The sequence below is a fragment of the Cavia porcellus genome, unplaced genomic scaffold (genome assembly GCF_034190915.1).
Source record: "Cavia porcellus strain 051 isolate PalLab524CR breed Dunkin Hartley unplaced genomic scaffold, mCavPor4.1 scaffold_22, whole genome shotgun sequence".
Classification (NCBI taxonomy): domain Eukaryota; kingdom Metazoa; phylum Chordata; class Mammalia; order Rodentia; family Caviidae; genus Cavia; species Cavia porcellus.
The window spans coordinates 12,975,285-12,995,319 of record NW_026947505.1 but is presented as its reverse complement, the minus strand read 5'-3'; the positions used below and the strand labels follow the sequence as shown (position 1 = coordinate 12,995,319).

The 20,035-nt window shown below is 36.0% G+C and overlaps 1 protein-coding gene across 4 annotated transcripts in view; it reads right to left on the bottom strand.

Annotated features, from left to right (window-relative positions):
• The window catches only part of Grm1 (glutamate metabotropic receptor 1), a 347,694-nt gene that overhangs the window by 30,103 nt on the left and 297,556 nt on the right, over positions 1-20,035 (bottom strand). For all 4 annotated transcript variants that reach the window (XM_063233461.1, XM_063233463.1, XM_063233462.1 and 1 more), the window contains exons 6-7: positions 15,764-15,890; positions 1,726-2,656 (exon numbers count right to left, since the gene is read on the bottom strand). In XM_063233461.1, the coding sequence (XP_063089531.1) occupies positions 1,726-2,656; positions 15,764-15,890 (1,058 nt within the window). The remainder of the gene's footprint in view (positions 1-1,725; positions 2,657-15,763; positions 15,891-20,035) is intronic.

The following is a 20,035-nucleotide window of genomic DNA, read 5'->3' as shown; positions in this document are numbered from 1 at the left end:
GCTAGAATGAAAAACCATGGCAAGCAACTTTATGGTCAGCATCCTCTGAAGAACTTGAAATCGATACAACAAAAGGAATCCTCAATTATTGACTTACTCAGATAAAGCCTAGGCATGCCTTTGCTTGAATAATCACTTTACAGATTTCAAAGATATGTTTTCCCAAAGATTTATCCAACCCACAAATTATATTTTCTGTAAAAAAAAAAAAAAAAAAACAAAACATGCCAGTGTTTCTGCTTGGCACATACAGAAACAAAACCCAGGATTTTAAGGCACATAAGATTTTTGGACATATACTAGAAAATAGTTCATAGCAGTTTAAGACCTAGGGAAAGAATGGTTAACAGGAATTAAATTTAAAAGTTACAAAACTTTACAGCAGCTTAATTTCTTTACCTACAAAGTACAGGAAAATATCAACAATTCTCCTTACCTTTCTGGTTCAGGTGGATTCAATAGTTATAAAATTATATATATGAGCTGAGGATGTGGCTCTGTGGTAGAGTGCTTGCTCTGCCTAAGTGTTTGACCTCCGGGTACACACACACATGCACACACATAAACACACACACACACACACACAGTCACATAATGTTCATATCATAATTGTGCTTAACGCTTTCCACTTTTAAAAGATTGTTTCAAACAGTAAAATTAATCTTACTGTTGAAACTTTTGAATAGTTCGATCACCTTTAGAACTTCAAAGTATCCATGTTATTTAAAAATTATGATATTACAAAAAATTTATTTTCTTGGGTCTTAGCAATATGGCAACATGCAAAATTTTAACTCATTCTTTGTCATAAGGCATAATAGAGAAAAAACAGGAAAGTGTGACCAAGTCAGAAGAATTATCAGAATATAAATCGCCTCGACATTAATGCTTACCCTGACTCTTAAGTTTGGGGTTCATCATTTTGCCAGCTCCTTATTTTTCTTGGTACTTTTTGACTAAGAAACCATTTAAAACATGACCTAGTGGTAGGGATTCTGCAGAACATCTTCACTACAGAAGCAATTAAAGCTAATAGATAAGAGAGCGCTGATAACGTACTTAAGAGGCCTGATCTGGGACAGGCTTGCTGCACAGCTGCAGCCCGATTTGGAGCTGCAGTTTCACCAGGTGCTGCATTTCCTGCCCTCTACTCCCGATTAGCAACGGTGTGATTCCAGGGCGATGGACATAAACCAGAAGCTATTTTCAACTCGGGTCTAAACTATGAATTTGAGAGTGTTTGCATCCTTGACCTGGACCCCAAAGGTGGATTCATCACCTTTAGTGCAAGGACCCACAGAAATGGACATTAAAAAAAAAGACCTGCAGAAACAAGTTTGAGCATCTAGACAAAATAAAAATATACACAGCTCACTGTGGCTCCAGGTTCCTTGCTCTTTCATCGGGAGAAAGCAAAGAGGACCTGTGTGTGGTTCTACTCTCCTACTGCAATATGACATGAGATTTGAAAAAGAAAGGGAGAATTAAGAAAGGAAGAAAAAAGCTTCGAGGTAGCAGAGGTAAAGTAATTTAACAAATAGGAGACGACAAGGAAAGGAATAAGAGAAAGCGGGGAAAAAGAGGAAAGGGAGGAGGAATGGGAGGAAGAGGAGGAGAAGGCTATGGAGGAAGAGGATGAGGGGAGGGAGAAGAGAGTGGAAGGGAGGGAGGGAGGGAGGGAGGGAGGGAATGGGAAGAAGGACCGGCCCGGGCCGGATGACTCACTTGGCACTGCCCGCGCCCGGCTTCTTCCTCCGGAAGATGTTGAGGAACGTGTTGGAGCGGCAGGGCAGCTTGCCGTCGCCCACGTGCATGCGGACGACGTCGGAGGTGGTGAAGGCACTGCGCACGTTCCGCTCGGGCTTGGCAATGATGATGTACATCTTGGGGGTGAACATGCACCCCAGGGCCACTGTTACACTCAGGCTCACTGCGAAGCAAGTAGTGATGATCTTGTAGTTGCTCCCAAAGTAAATGGGCACAAAAGCAAGCCAGATGATGCAGGTGGTGTACATGGTGAAGGCAATATATTTGGCCTCGTTGAAGTTGGCGGGCACGTTGCGGGTCTTGAAGGCATAGTAGGTACAGCTCATAATGAGGAGTCCATTGTAGCCCAGAGGGGCCACCACACCCAAGTTGCTGGTGTTGCAGATGAGATAGACTTCCTTGATACTTGGGTAGGACAGAATGGGCATGGGGGGCTCCATGATGATCAAGGTGACTACCAGGGTCAGCTGCACACTGATCAGAATGGACGCGATGATCACCTGGGCCCAGGCGCTCATGAACCGGGGTTTCCGGGTGCAGATTTTCTTCTTACTGCCCGCCAGGATGCGCGCGATGCGATTGGTCTTGGTCACCAACGCCGAGTAGCACATGGCGGAGGACAGGCCAACGAGCAGCCGCTGGAGGTAGCAAGACGTGGTCGTAGGCTTGGCGATGAGAGTGAAAGGGCACACGTACCCGAGGAAGATGCCCGCGAGGATGATGTAGCAGAGTTCTCGACTGGAGGACTTCACCACGGGTGTGTCCCGGTATAGCACAAAGATGAGTGTGACAAACAGGGTGACCAGGATGCCCAGGCAAGAAAAGACAATGGCGATGATCGATTCTATGTTGCTCCATTCGAGATAGCGCACGGGAATGGGTTCACAGCCTGTGACGAGAAAAAGCATTCAGCATGAATCTGAGATTCTTGCAAAGCAGTGATAATGGTGCCTCCAGTTACCAGAGGCAAAGCTATACCCACTCCATCGCCTCGCTGGGCAGTCACAGATCTCCCCAAACCTCGTCTCATAAAGGCCTAATAGGAGATGTAGTTGAACCTAAAAGTAGTCTTTTCTTTCAATACGAGCATTATACATAAATGGCACTTTCTATATGAAATTTAGTTCTACATCTTAAGAGAAAGGAAGAAGGAAAGTGACCTGCCTTTCCAGTGTAGGTTAAGTGGTCATAATTTAATAGAACAAAATACTAAGAAATAAGTTATATGGCCATTTTACAGAAGCAAATACAGTTCTTAGATGTGTAGATTTTTGGTCAGCAGAGTATTTTGAACATAATTTTGATTTTCCTTTTGTGGAAGAATGTGTATTTTCCTGCTCACAACATATTTCTATATTATACTTAAAATTTCTTTTGTCGTGTCTGATCTGTTTCTGGGCTGTGCAGACCTTGGAGTTGTAAACAGAAGTCTCAGTAGAAGCAAATAGAGGTTTCAAAAAGCAGAGAAGAAGAAACTCTCTCTTCACTCATCTCTAGAAAGGAGACCAGAAATGTGTCCCTAAACACCTCATTTCTATTTCCCCCCAGATGTCAAATGAAATCTGTTTTGTACTTCAGAGTAAGAGAAAAAATTTTCAGGCTCTGGAGACAACCCCTTCACAGGATTTTGTGTTTGATCTGAGCCAGTGTTTCCCAAATCGTGAGAGGGAAGTATTTCCATAAACTTAGAAAAAAATAAAAAAAACTTCATTGTTCTATAGCTCTAACAGTAAGGAACTACTAGAATGGATTTTTTAATTTTTATTGAAAAAAGTAAACAGAATTTCATAACAAAATAATAGAGGAATAACAATAGTTAATACATTGTATATTGTCATCTTCAAAGTAGTTATTCAGAGCACAAGATATAGACATAAAAAAATACTTTAGCTGATATTAGCATAACTCTTGCTTTTCAATGAACTAAGAGACAGAATGGGTTTTAGGCCGGTGCAGTCAGCCAACCCTAATCCCTCTCGGAAGCATGTTTCTGCATGTCAACCAGTAAGTGTAGCCTTCACATCTGATGACCAATCAGCCATATAAACTCACTTCAGTTAATGAGTGCCAGTGTCTTAGTTACTTTTCTTTTGTTGCCGAGATAAAATACCCAACACCAAAGTTAAAGGGGAAAGGGCTTATTTGGCTCACAGTCTGTAGAGGTTTTCAGTGCACCATCGGCTGGATCCAAGGAAGGGTGGCAGGGTGGACAAGCCTCCCAGAGAAGAAACATTAGTGGAAGGCAGAAGGTGGCAAAGTATAAGGGGGAAGACGAGCTTCTTTCTGTCCCTTATATATATATATGCACAGGCTATGGGGATTAAGGTGGTGCCAAACCAATCAGTGGACTGATTTAGTAATCACCCATTCTTAACCCTAGCACTCAATCCTAGCTCCACATGAATCAGTTACACATCTTACATTCAGCTACATTTGAAAAAGCCCTACTTAAGACTACATGAGGCTTTGGGGGAGGCATCTAAACACAAGTCATAAGAGCCAGCCAGCCAAGAATAGTCTCACTGAGTATCACAGTTCCACAGATGATGTCAACCAGCTCATGCTCTGAAAATATAACAATCCTTAACTCTTGCCCTCAGAAAAGCTCATACAAGAGCAACAGTCTCTTCTGCTCAGAGAAAATTTGTGGATCACAGGCGTTGCAAGTGATAGTAAGCAATGAATTCAGATTTTATATCGCATTTTTATTTTTTATTTAATTACACACACAGCTGTCCCTCAGTATCCATAGGAAACTGGCCCCAATACCTGATTGACACTGGTCCCCAAATTTTCAGATGCTTAGTCCCTTCTATGAGATAGCATAGCATCTGCATATAAACTACCCACATCTTTTTGAATGTTTTAAATCACCTGTAGATTACCTGTGCTATCTAATGCAATGCAAATAGTTGTTGCATGACGTTGTTTAGGAAAATAATGACAAGACAAAAGTCTCTAGGTGTTGCGTAAGACACAGCCATCATAGTTCTAACTACATAGTATAGATTTTCAAAAATAAAGCATTTTCCTTATTATTTCTCATCCATGGTTTTTTGAACCCACAGATATGTAATCAGTGGATATGGCAGGCTGATTGTACTTATATTCATCTTTCAGATTTCTAGAGATTTCATCAAGATCATTTGAAAACCTTCATCTTATAATATCTCTGGGGATTCTGTGACCAACAAGCTCCCTGGGCTCCTCACACCCAAACTCTGTCCATCACATGCACTACACTTGAGGCAGTCTCAATAGTGTGTCAGCTCTGGCTAGTTTTGCTGAACTCTTCTTGCTGATGTATTTAGTTATCCTAGGATTCGTAATTGTGTTTGTCTTTGTGTAAAGTCTTTAAATTGAAGTCTCCATGTAATTAAGCTATTTTTATAGTTAAGTATTACAATTGTTGATTTTGAGTTGCTCCAATTACTAACAGACATATTTTTTATAAAGTCAACAAACATTTTGCTTCAGTTACACACAACTTTCTAAATAGTATTTTTTAAAATACTATTTTAAAATAGTCAGTATGCCTGACTATCCATATCTGAAGATTTCTCTGATCTTTTTGTGTATTTGTCTGTGTGTGTGCATGCACTTCTGTTTACCTACAAGTACATCTTATTCTGTGTGGATTTTCAGGTTTGAGTTGGTTTTGATTTGTACTGTCTTTTTCTGTTCATTGGGGATCATGGACATGAGAAGGAGGCACGGGCCTGGGAAGTGTCCTGTCCAAAGTGGCCAAGAGTACCATTGTTTGGAGAGAGATCTGTTGAAAAGGTGACCAGTTTATAAAAGGTGATCACTCTCAGGTCCTTTAGAAAATCTTTGTGAGTTACTTATAATATAAAATTGTGAAATATCACTTTGTTAAGTGATTTTGTAGTGTCTTCCTGTAATCTTTTTTTTTTTTTTTCTTTTTTTGTCTTTTTGAGACAGGGTCTCAACTATGCAGTTCAGTCTGGTTAAGAAATCACTTTGCAGCCCAGGCTGTTCTGAACTTCACAACAATCCTCCTGCCTCTGCCTCCCTAGTCCTAGAATTACAGGCATGCATCACCACACCCAGAAATACAATTGTTTTCTTTTGGGAATCTAAGCCATTGTTCATAAATAACTGGCTTTATTCTTTCATATGTCAGGGTTTTGTCTATCTGAGTCTCTTCCTCTTCCTAGAAGAGTTTGTGCTAGGATTGCGTGTGTGTGTCTACACACCTGGCCTAACCCTAAATCTTTTTGTTTCTCTAATAAACACTAGATACATGAACCACAGAAGATGGCAGGTGTCTGGATTGACAGATTTAGAATAACAATGTCCATTAAGTGGACTTTTGATACAACAAAATAAATATATTAAAATACTTAAGAGATATTCTACACAAATTAGGAGATAAAATATCAAATAGTCAATACTCAGCTTTTTTAATTGACATACCCAGGTTGCAAAACATATGAAATTCAAATGTAGCATTTAACCAGCTTCTGTAACCTCCGAAAAATTACTGTTTCCATTTCTCATGCCTGACTATCCAAATGAACTTCTCTGTCCTTAGAAGTTTCATTAGAAAAGAATACTAACATTTATGGACTCTAAGTCAGATGTGTAAAATTTGAATTAAAAAGTTGTTCTAAACTCGGATTAACAGCTATATTTAATGATTTTGCTAAACTTTGGGGGTAGAGGACAAAATAGGTGCATTTGAATTCAATATTTATATTTATGGTGTCCTACACTACAGTTATGTTTCAGTTAATGAAATTAATTGTTCAAAACTAGTGAGGAGAGAGAGGATATGAATAACCCATCGGTGTTAAAATTATTTATCAGGGATCAAACTCTTGTTTTTTTTTTTTTTTTTTTTTTTTTTTTTTGTCTTTTTCATTTTTATTGGTATCGGGGATCGAACTCACGACCGCCTGCTTGCAAAGCAGGTGCTTATGCCTCTGAGCTAAACCCCCAGCCCCCAAACTCTTGTTAAAGTTTAAAAATCCCATCAACTTTGAGATATTCTGTAGATTAGAAGACAGCATTGCATAAGACATTTTCAGAGGTTTTTCCTTTCACAAATATTCAAAATTTTAAACTAAATAAAGATTAAAAGTAAATTTAAGGGAGCTTCCAATGGTTCTAGAGTTGACTCCAGAACAGGTTCTCTTCTGCATGTGGGCTGAGGCTAAATTAGTGAAGAAAAAATTAAAAGCTAAAATAGTCATTTTAAAAATTATATGATATTTGACAAGACATTTCCAGATGACATAAAAAGTAATTAATCTATCTAAAAAAATATGCTTATGAGCTTTTAGGTAAACCAGTTATAATAGTCTCTGTCCCCTATAGATAAGAAACCTAGAGATAACACTGCAAACACAAGTGTCATTTAAAGAACCATGGCCAAAACCTAGCAGGAAAACTATTCAAAATCTGCCCAATGACTTACCTTTTTGGGAGACACCAACACCACGTATTCCCTGTTCTTCCTCTGAACCCTGAAAGGAAACAAAATTTCTCCCAAGGGTAGCATTAACTATTTCTACTATTAATAGATCATTGGATATGTTGGTTTATTAAAATTATTCAAAGTGAAAACAATGCTATCTCTCAATCTGTAACTAACACTTCAAGATTACTGAAAAAAAATTTCTTCATTTCCTGCAATAATCCTCCACACACACAAATACAATAGATAGGATTTATTGCCAGGCAAAATTAACAATAGCTCTTACACATTATCAAATTATATAGCTGCTCCTAGAAATGAAAGCATCTATAGCTATACTATGTACTTGTATAACTCAAGATCCAAGGACCTTATAGTGATCTCTATAAACAGAAAACTGTACAAAAATCCTAAAGAAGATTGGGACAGAGCATGTAAGTGTGCAGATCATTATAGGTACCTAGAGTATCACAATTCTTTCTTTCTGTACAAATATGCTAAAGCTACATCATTCCTCAGGTAAATTTACAACATGGAACATGTTGAAGAAATATTGTCCAGTAGCGTGGGAAGCTTCTAAGAGAATCTCCAATGATCATCACCTTCTGATATCTATGTTCTAATGGAATCTCCTCCTCTTGAATATGACCAGGGCCTTTAAATTGCTCCTAGTCTATAAATACTGTTTAACAAAGTTGATAAGGTGTCACTTCCAACATTAGGTTATATAAGGTAATGACTTGCTGACCCTGATAGCAACCTGACCTGTTACCATGGTCCCCATGACAGAGGATTGAGGGCAATACCCACCAAACCATCTACAAAATACTGAGGTCCTAAGTCCAACATTCTTTGAGGATTATATACTAGCAATGATCACACAAGTGAGTTTGGTAGTACTTCCTATCCCATCAAGTCTTCATATTAGACCACGTCACAGATTGAGAATGTCACAGAGAAGAGAGCCTTGTTAAACTGTGCTCAAATTACTGACCCACAGAAACTGTGAGTGCATGTTGCTTTAAACAACTATGTTGAGGGTAATTTGTTATACAGCAAGTGATAACTCATTCACCAATTAAGCCAAATTCTTTAAATTATTCGACAATGCTTAGATTCCTTGTCTTAAAGTAATTGCAGACATTTATTTAGTTAAAACACTTTGTATGATGTCTTCAGATGTAATGTTAACATATATAGTAAGCTCCCATTATTAACAGAAACTGCCCAATATTGTCCATGAAGTAACCCTTGTGAATTATTGCTAATACTTCTTCCCATTTTCTCTCCACTGATGTGACACTCAGAACTCAGAGACTTGATAATTTTTAATCAATAAAGACTCTCAAGATTTTATTCTTGTGATTCAAAAAGTGTTCCTATTCAAAATAGAATTTTTAATCCTAAAGCATTGTGTTATTTTTTAGTATAGACTTTATAAAAACGAAATTTCTAAGCTTGACTTATAATAAGCAGTCCAGTAAAAAAAACTCAATATTTTATTCTAATACGAGTTTTTCTAATGATTGAATTATGGCCTTTTGTATGGCATATGGAATTATTAAATTAAAGAAGATATATATATATATATATATATACTTGGTTAGAAATGTTTCAAAATAACTAACTTATTGACATGTGAAAAAATATTTGGCAGAATTTAAAATTAAATTTAGATCCTGCACATATTAGGCAAATGCTCTACATCTTCAGCTGAGAAACTTTTTTATTTTGCCTTAAGCATCCTTTGAAAATAGGCAGCATTATTGATTACTTGATGTCTTAATTATACCTAAAACAACTCATAGTGGTATTATAGAAAGTACAGACAGTACAAAAATAGTTTAGAAATATAATAAAAATTCCTTAAAAATAATCTTGCCAAACTACTATCACAAAAAGGCTTTAAACTTGGGTCTCATATAACGGTAAAAACATTCCATGTCAATAAGAAATCCATGGAGACATTCAAGGATTCAATAACAGATACACAAAATCAATCCAAAAGTTAGTCTGAAAAAATTTCCAGAATTATAGTGATATAAGATACATAAAGATAATACTGGCAAGTTAGAATGGTTATCTGGTAATACCAGCTAAACTATCCAATAGACACTTGATAAAACCCTCATAAAACTGAAACATCTCATTTTAAAAGAGTCAAATTGTCCACCAAGTTAAGTATTAATGTAACAATATTCTAGGATGACAGAAGATGTGGCATATCTTGCTTCATGTGTAATTAAATTTTGAAAAAAAAGGTAGAGGGAACATTTACTGATAAAACTGTGAAACAACTCTTTGACATGTCCAAATGGATTGCATACAGTTGCCTTCCTTTATGATTTACAATTATTCACCAGTGTGAATAAACACTTGAGTGTTTATTTTCTGAAGAAGTTGAAACATTTCCCTGTTGAACAGACACCATTCTCAGGATGACTAAATTATGATTGGACTTTGTATTTCTTAGCTAGAAAGTTCCAATTTATGTGTTCAGTGGTTCACGGATGTATCATTGGAACATTTATCCATGAATTTAAGCTTTGCAAAGCTATCTTTATCAAAATCCTCTGAGTTAAAAAAAAGAAGAAAACCATAGTATCACTGAAGATTATGTCTATTGGTGATTTTAAACTGAGGTTCTTTTGAGAATCTCTAAAAGAAAAGGTCCATCAAAGTTTTTTGGTGATCCAAGGACTTTATAGAAAACTAATGACCACACTATTGTCTTCTGTAAAAGATCTTCCTAAGAGTGTTTATATACATATGTATATACACATGTCATTACTTCCTGCAAACACTTCTTATTCATAATTTCTTTATTGATTTCAAGTTATGGAAATTTGAGTTTATCGTTACAGTTTCTTTCTAGTAAGCAGAATTTTCCTAAGCCTATATTTTACTAGAGAATCATCACTGTAACTCAATAATTTACTTATAACAAACTATTATTAAGTTGAACATTAATATATAAGCATGTTGCACTTTTTCAATATGTATATTCAATGATTTCATAAGTTTTGAGAGAGATCCCAGTATAGATTCATAGTATCTTTTCATTTAAAGACAAAAGACCTATTGCATTCAGAGAACTAGTGCCTGTCACACCAGAAGCCAAGAGATACGCAAGTGCGAGCTCTCTTATTCACACACACATGTATTTTAACCTGAAGATTGAACTATCAAGATTTGTTTGATGAATTCCGGCTTTGAGACAGCTCAGGAGAGAAATTCTCAGGGGAGTCTTGTTATTACCCTCAAGTTATGAAGCTGAACCTGGCTGTAGAATTGGTTATGCCAGCTGAAATTCATCAGTAAGAAAACTGGGTTTGGTTGTCACCAATGAAATTTCAAGTTGAATATTATAAGTCTCAGTTCCCATAACTTGGATGAAAGTCAGACCGATACTGAGGCATCTCCATAGATAATCATGAAGCAGTTTACTGCTATATAACTCTCTCCTACACAGTAATGTCCTTATGCCAGAAGGAGATTAAATATGCTTGTGCTGTGACAGTACCAGTTTGCCACAACACCTAGAAGCATACTTGAAACTTTGCTACAATTGCTTTTTTTCCCCCTTGAGAAGACCTTATGTTCCTTTTGATATGTGTAAACTAGATTCTTCAGTGTCAGCCCAGACCAAGACAGACAGAATCACCTGGAGAATAGAACTGACAATTTACATTTCAAAAGCATCTATTTCTTCTTTTCCTTTACTATTTTTTTAAACATACTAAATTTGAGAAATATAGGCTTTTCTATCTTGAGGGAATTATCTATAACGTTCAAACTGTTCACAAATGAAATATGAGGATTTTTTGGTCCTGTTTTAGGGCATAAAATATTTTTTTAAAGCTCCTAGCTCTTTGGGAGTATGTGAAGCCTAGACAGGGTGGAAATTGTCTTCAGCCAGTCATGATAAGTGTCCCAAGCCTACTTAACACCACGTTCATGAGAGTTATGCATGCCACACCTGAAGCCCTAAAACCAAGTTGGCCAACCACGGTTACACTTATCCCAGAGAACTCAGAGCCCTCAGAAAAGTCAGTTTCCTTCAAGCAGACTACAAATTAGTAAAGCTAGAAAGTGACACTAACTCTGGCCTGATGTTGAGAAAGAGAGTTGGGAGGCTGTGGATCCAACTGTAATGAAGAAAGCTAAAATGTAGTATCGGAATTCTTAGCAGTTAGGTCAAGTGAAATGTTATATGAATTAAAAAATAAAGACAGGTAATTATCATTTTACCAGAAGTGTGTTAGGGTATTTCATACATTTACAGTACTACTTCCTGAATCTATAAAGCTTTGTTGAAATACCTTCCTTTGTGTTATTTCATTAATGTCAATTATCTACAAGATAAAAATTATGCTCATGATTCAGTGTTCAGCATAAATGCCCCCCCCCCCCGCCCCGCCCCGCCATGGAGACTGTCCTATTCCCAGGGAAGTATAATTGCTTTTTCTCCTCACGTTCCTATGACATATATCTTTGCACATATTCTTATTGTATTTATAACTGACTGTTTAAATGTCTAGTTTCATATGAAGTTCCTCATAAACTTGCTTCGTTCATCTGTATATCCACAGTTTCTCCAAATGCGTGGTATAAGCCAGTGGTAAATTATGGAATTAAGCAAATGAATAAATAGAGTGAAAGGTCATGGCAACTGTTATGCTAGAGAAAAAGAAGTTAATTTCTTCAATATCATTTCTAGCTTTTAATGAGAAGATTCAAGATACTCTGCCTTTTTGAAAAATCTTCTTGTACTTTTTAATTTTTAAAAAGAACTAAGTAGTAATGGATTATTTTCATTGGTTCATAAGTTAAAGTATGGTCAAGTTAGAGATCATTATAGAAGAAAACCCTGTTTTAGTATTATAAGAAATGAAGTGTGGGGCCAGGGAAATAGTTCAGTGGCACAGCATTTTCCTGGAAAGAGTGAGGTTGCGAGTTTGATTCCTGGTACTAGAAAAGAAAAGGAAGAAAGAAGGAGTGAAATTTAAAAGCTAAATTAAAATGTGCATTTTATCAAGAAAAACCATGAGATATTTAACAGCTTTATAAAGCACCTCGTCTAAGAAATATACCAATTCATTTTCACAATCAAAGTATAGCGTATTCTAAAGAAAAATTTTAAATGACTTATAAACATGTTTTTATCATTACTACTAGAATCTTTGGAATCTACATAAAAGCAGCTATTTGAACAAACTCTACATTCAGTTTTTTAAAAATCATTTCTCAGAGAAGAATGAATTCACATTGTAATTAAAATATACTCATAAAAGTCCATCCAAAAACAAAACACCTAATTAAAGGCAATGCATTCACGCTTCTGTATATTTCTACCAATTTTTGGTATTCTGTGACAGCGGGTTTCTCTTTCTGTGACTGTTGTGCCCATGACACACTAACCTAGCCGTGGAACGAACCCTCCTCACTCAGTGCTTGACATGGCACCATTAAGTGACAAATGAGATGTCCTCCTCCATTCAAGTATGACACTGAAAGGGGCGCAGAAACAACAGGTGTCATTAAAACATGTTATGAATTAATATGAGATGTGAATTTCTGAAAGATTCTAAGGGTGATATTTGTAAAATATTATATATATGACACACGTGTAGCTGCTTGGCAGAGATAAAGGCAATGTCTGAGCTGGTGCCTAGTTCCCTTCATTTGGATGATAAATCACATACAAATGTGATTGATGACAGTATATTAAGTCGTTAAAAAGATCATTGAATTACTATTTGTCTACTTACAGTGATGAACAATTTATTTTATGCTTTTCCAAATTAAGGAGTTCTAATCAATGTACATAATCATTTGGCCATAGGCCGATAATACACCCACAGTGGCAGGGCTCCAGGGAATAAAACATTGTGTCGGAGTTCCATTATTACACCACGTGAGGCCCTTTGTATAAAGTTTTTTTTTTTCAATTTTAAGGTTTTAAAATAGTATAGAAGTTCTTTTTCATGTACAAGATAAACCCTAATTCAAGTGAAAAAAAAAAATAGAGCATCAGGAAAAGTTTGGGAAAGGTGAAAAACATGACAAGAATAAGTTTGTGCCTCAAAGCCGAGACTTCTGGCTTCTAAGACGGACCTGAAAAGGGGACCACTTTTGTCTTTTGTCTTTTAGCCTTTTCCTAGCCAGCCACAATCTTAGTCAAGTAGCAAGGAATGCTGATGGGGTTAGCCCCAGCCCTCCAACACAATGGGGCTCCGTAAGACCTGCTTACCCAAGGGGCCAAAATGAAGCATCTAAGGGGAAGCAGGATAAAGATTAGAAGAGACACAAATTGGAGAAACTTTTCAGATGCAGTCCATTGCATGTGAGATGGATGACATGGTGGAAAGCCATGAGCCCTCTGGGGGAACACTGGATTCGCACTGTTATTTTCCGATTAGCCAACTGTGTCCATCAAAGAAACTTAAGTGAGTCCCTTTTTCTTCCTAATATTCTCAGATTAACATTTAGTAAGCAGCCGTTGTGTTCATGGCAGCAGGCTCTGAGCAGGAGAGCAGTGGTTCTGTACAGGTGGGACAAGCCCCTGACTGCCTGAGCGTCTGTTGGGCCGCTCCAGAACCAGAGTGGGAATCCCTGGAGGTGGAGGAATCCTGGTACTCAGGCACATGAACATTTGAGAGGCAGCTTTTAGCTAGAGATAAAAGGATGAATGGACAGTTTGTACCTTCAAAACATGCTAACCTAAATTCCTTTTCTTTGAAAAGAGCCTTTGTGCTAAATGATTTGTAAAAGTTTTTGGATATGCCTTTTAACTTGTTTCTAAGAGTTAACATTTTACAAAGTGTTGCCGCTTAATAAATATAACTATACTTATGTGACCTGATTCCACCTATACAGACATTTTATGTGATTTGAATAAACCACATTTTTAAGCTTCATATTCCTATTTAGATTTCAAAAAAGTAGTTAGTTTTATTGGTGTGTGCTTGTAATCAAGACATTGAGAAGCCTGAAGCAGGAGGATCACATTTGAGGTCAGCCTCGGCTACGTAATGAGTTCAATCCCAGGCTTCTTTACAAAGTGAGATTCTGTATTTTAAAAAAAGAAAAGGGAAGGGATGGGATGGAATGGTAAAAGACAGGAAGGGGTGGAAAGGGAGGGAAGAAAGAAAAGGAAGAAAGGGAGAAACGAAGGGAAGAAGGCGAGGGATGAGTACACAACCATCAGGACTGTCACTTCCCCAGAGATTTTCAGCAGTGTCTAAGGACGTATGGCACCAGGAGCTAGTAAAGTATGTTTTGCTTCTAACTAGTTGCATGACATTGGCACCCAGCCTCACCTACCTAGGCTTCCCCTTTTTCAGATGAGGGGTTTGGTTACTCAGAGTAAGTAACTCAATGACCAAGTTCCAGGACTCCATGACTCTAAAATTTAGGAAACATACATGTGCGATATCACCAATCCATGAGGTTATATCATGGCCTGTGAAAAACAAACTTTACACATATAAACATGGCTCTTTATTTTATTTACTTGCTTATTTATATTTAAAATATATTTATTTTCAAAATCAAACTCAGGATGTTGCACCTTCCAGGCAGGTGCTTATACCACCGAGCTACATCCCCAGCAAACATAGTTCTTCAAAAAGTTATGAACTCATGTAATCCACCCACTCCAGTCCCACTAATTTTACTAAATTGCTTCTTGCATTCAATTATCTGTCTTCATTTCCAATGCAGCTGTACTGGTCCACACACTTTGAAATGACTCACTGGGAACGATGTGACAGCTTCCTGATCCTCAGTTTCCTGTCTAGCTATACACGATTCAGCCCCCAGTTCCACCAGTCTGAACACAGGTATCATGATGTCACCTCCTTATCATCCTCAGCCACAATATAGGGGCTGAGCCTGGAGAAACAGGCGCTGTCCCATCCAGCCTCATCTCTCACCACGTCCCTGCCAGTGTCTTGTGACTTCCAAACATCCCCACATATTTGTTCCATGGTCTCCCCAAAATGTATTATAAACTTTCAGTTTTCTCACATTTTACTTTCTTTGCAGAATTCCTTTCATCTCCTAGTCTGTGTGACAAGACTTGTAACCCTGTGCATAACTCTTCTACGTTCATAGTAGTTATATTTTTCCACATTTCTTTGACAGATTTTAAGCAAAATAAAGGCTAGGACTGTGTTATATGTACTTTAGTAAGTAGCTCATATGTGATAAGTTTTCCAAAAAAAACCATTGGAAGTATAATTTAAATTGTCTGGAAACACCTTGCAAAACAATTTTAGAAAAGAAAAACAGAAAATAACTGTACGTCTGTATACCACAATATCTTACTATGTATCGATTCCATTTTATTTAGACTTAAGGGAATTTGCTTTTCAAGTAGGTCACAAAAAACTTAAGGTTTGGACACAGCGTTTGAACTTAATGTTACAAAATCTGCACTGTGAATTAACCTTGAAGAGTATTGCATTAATCCCTCCCTTTTGAAAGACAAAGGATTCAACTCTGAATGATTAGAGAGGCCACAGGGCAAGGCGCCCAGGAGGCTGCTCCTACCTGTCAGGTCTGCACTGGGCCACCATCCCAGCTCGCAGGCCTTGCAGGTGAACTCGTCCTGCACGTACTCATTCTCTTTGCAGGCTGTGCAGATCCAGCAGCAGCTCACCTCTCCTTTGCGAATGACCTGTAACACAGATATTTAGTGTTATAGATAATTTCCCCCAACAGATTTCTATTGCAGATGAAGACCTATCTTCAGATCTGATAAAAACAGGAAAAACAGAAGCTTGGAAATGTTTCTCTGCTAAAGAACCTTAAAGTGGCATATTGGAATATCCTTAATTATCCTACAGTTCATATGTAAATGTCAATTTATTCCCTCCTGAATTTAAATATTTTAATTATTTCTTTGAGAGAGTGAATTCATTACACTATTTTTACAGGATAAAGCAATGTAAGTTTAATTTTATCCTTGCTTACATTCATATTTATTAATTATTCTAAAGATATTAAAAATATTTTTTTCAGTTGCCATTCAAGAAGGTAAAAGTATTACAGGTATTTAGAACCAACTAACAGAAAATGAACAATGGTTTCTATATTGTCTCCTTGTCTATAAAAATTTTTGTTTATACTATCACATATAATAAAATCCAATAAGATACCACATGATAAAAACTATGGAAGCAGAAGAACAAAAACTTAATGGGACTTCAAAACAAGATGATATTAAATCAGCACTAGCTATTTATAATGTCTTGTTTTCTTCAAAATAACTGTTCATATCATCACAGACAATAAAATCAAACACTCCAGAATAAAACCATTCCAACTAATGAATGAAAACATTAGAAGGCTTCAAAACAATATAATAGAGTATCATGATTGTCACATAGTTTTATGTATTCTTACCATTTCTTACACTAGGGAAATTATTTGGTATTTATACATGTCAGTTTGATTTATTTTGCTTATGAGCATGGTCTCCAGCTGCGCCCATTTATTTATAAATATCTCAATGTGATCATTCTTTATAGCTGAGTAGTACTCCATTGTATACAAATACCATAACTTTTTTTATCCATTCCTCAGTTGATGGACACTGTACTGCTTTTACCCTCTTGAATGGTTTCACACTGTCTTATTATGTTTGATACTGTAGTATACAAGGTATACTCAAATATTTCAAGAAAAGAGACACTATGGTAACTACTGTTATGTCCGGTTATCCTGTGGTGAAACACTATGTTGCTTAAATTGTTCTGTTCTGACCTGTGTTGTTATGTCCTCTTTCATCTTAATCTCCCCCTTTATATATATTTTTTTAAATTAAAAAAATTTATGTGCCATCATAAACCAAAATATGTATATATACTTTTTTCTCCTAAAAAGCAAGTAATGGTTAACCCCAAAGTTTTTGTATGCTAAAACATTAATTTATAAAAACTGAGGAATTGAAAATTTTTTTGTTATAATTCTCAAAGAATGAATCAAGAGTAATTTTATGCTTGAGCAAATTAAGGGCACAGTTGTGGCTAAGAAACCACACACAACTGGTGGCCCTACCCAACTTGCTCTGGTGAACTGAAATGATTACACAGTTGGGAGCAGAAAAGTTACAATCAGAAATCATTGGAGAACTGCTTCTTAGTGAGCCATTTAAACTCTTGCTCACTTTTCATTTATTTGGCAAACATTTTCACAATTTTATAGCAAAAAAAGAAAAGAAACAAAAAGCAAAAAGTCCAGAACACTGCTTGTTTTATTTGTCAATAAAAGTGAATGTCATACAGACAGCACATAACCAGGTTTTCCTTTCACACACAGCCTAACAATTTCTGATTTTATTATTTAATACATTTACATTGATTGTAATAATCAGTGTGGTTAGATACAAATGAATCATCTCTTCATTGTTTCTGTCTGTCCTGTGTTGTTTCTGTCCCTCTTGATTTTTTTTCTTTCATCCTTAGCATTCCTTATTATTCTAAATAGCGTCAAGTGGGCTAGACCTTTTTTGGTTTTAATGGTTCCTTGAAGACTAACAACATACACCGTCAACTTACCACAGTCTAAACTTATTCACTACACTATTTTACTATAAATAGACGGAGCTGTATATGTGAGATACTTACAGTAATATTACTCTTTTTTTCCTCTCATCCTTTGAGTTTGGTTTAATACATTTTACTTAACCAAGTAGCCTCTTATAGCCTCTCTCACACTGACAATGAATTGTTATTTTTGCACTAAAGTTATTTTTAGATAAAATTTTAAAATCAAATGTATTTTACCATTACCCACACAGTCACGATTTCTAGTATTTCTAATGCTTTTGTATAAACACACATTTCCCTTATATAATTTTCTTCTCCTTCTAGAGTTTTCTTTAGTATTTATAGGAAATTTGATTTCTCATTGTTTTTATTTGTTCAAAAAGACTTTATTTGACCTTAATATTCTAAAACACTATTTTTATTTGTCAATTTTGTTGTTGTTTTAGTCCTTTTATGCCATTACATTAGCATAATCCTATTCTAATTTTTTTCTTTTTTAACTTTGTAGATTTCACCCCTTTTCTTGTCCAGCCTACAGTATTTGATGAAATATCTGCTGTAATAAGTATTTTGTTTCTTTGTATATAATGGGCCTTTTTATTTTAAATAATATTAAAATTTCCATTCAGCATTATCCTTCAAGTTACTAAGAGTCTTCTCCTTGCTGTTTCCATTCTTTACCATATTTGGCTATTTTTCTGTTGTTATTTTTTAAATTCATTGATTTTTACTTCTGCAGTGACTGAATCCCATTCACTGACATATTTTTCCTTAAGTATTTTATTTTTTATGTGCATAAATTCCACTTTACAATTTTTATTTTCATTTTCTTCTAATTACATTTGTTTTTCCTTTTAAATGCACCTACAGTGTTTCAATGTCTTTGCATTGCTAATTCCACCATCTATGTAACTTCTAGTATAATTCCAAATTCCTCTTTATATTGTTGCAATTTTCCACTTTGTTACATGTCCAAAAATATTTTTACCAGATGATGGACATGGAGAACATTAAGGTGCAGAGTATGGTGGGCTTTGTTCTAGCAGGCTGTCAGGTTCTTTGCAGCTCAGTCTGGGGGCTTCTCTTTAATCTTTGCCAGCAGTTTGTAGAACAGTTTCTGCTCTAGGACCTGCTTAGCCTCCTTATTAAGGAGTAACTCTTCTAGTAGCCTTATTTAATTCCTGTGTGTTCAACAGAAACCTCTCATTTGGCTGGTGGAAACTCCAATTCCTGGTTTTGTATTAGCTCTAGAAATTCAACTCTCTGGTAATTGTTCTTAACCTGCAGTCATAATTCTACTCTATTTACCTGTAGATTGGTATTTGGATACTCCAAGGAACTTCTATGCTAAGTTTCTGAGACCTATATATTATTTATTAAGTTTTCTGTATAGAACCATTTTCTCCTCTTCTGTATTAAAAATTATAGCTGCCTTGGCCTTCCCAGAGTTTGCTTCTGTTTATTTTAATTAGCAAGAGGACAAACTATTTGTGTTCTCTCTAGTCGAAGAGTCAGGAAGATGCCTCCTGGCAAATGGCCTTAGGGGTTTTAAGGTTTACCTTGTTTGTTTTCTTTCACTTCCCTGGCATTCAGCTCATGCCCTGTTTTCTGATGTCTGAACACAGTTGCACCGTATATTTTATCTAATTTTCTTGTTATGTAAAGCAGAAGGCTCAATATGGACCCTGTTACTCCCTCATATCTAAGAGCAGAAGTCCTTCCCTAAAACATTCAAAGTTACCAAATAATTCCATATGTAGAGTCAGAATTAATCTGTAAATATTGCTATACTTTAAAATAATAACTCTAGCTTTCATGAAATAAAATTGTTTTCCTAAAGAGCAAGCTGAAATTTAGATCACTATTTTATAACTACACACAATATAAAAATGACATAATTGTTTCAGCAAATATGAAACGTTTCCCATTCGTTACTTACCTTACTTTCAAATGACTTTTGAAAATTAAATAAAATTAAGTCTTTTTTGAAAAACAATTCATAAGAATCTGCAGAGTAATCACATGGAATTCACATTCCAAATGACAATATTTTTGTAAATGATATGAGAGCAACTTAATTAGTAAATCAATGTTATTTTCTTTTTATTTAAATTATGTTAAGCAGTACAGTAAGAGCCAACACAAAATATTGTATGTCACTTCAACAAGTTTTAACTTTTCTCTCCGTATAAAATTAATACTATTGTTTAAACAAATTCAAGACAATAATGTTAAATAAATTTATCAATCCAATTTTCCTTGCCCTTTTAGT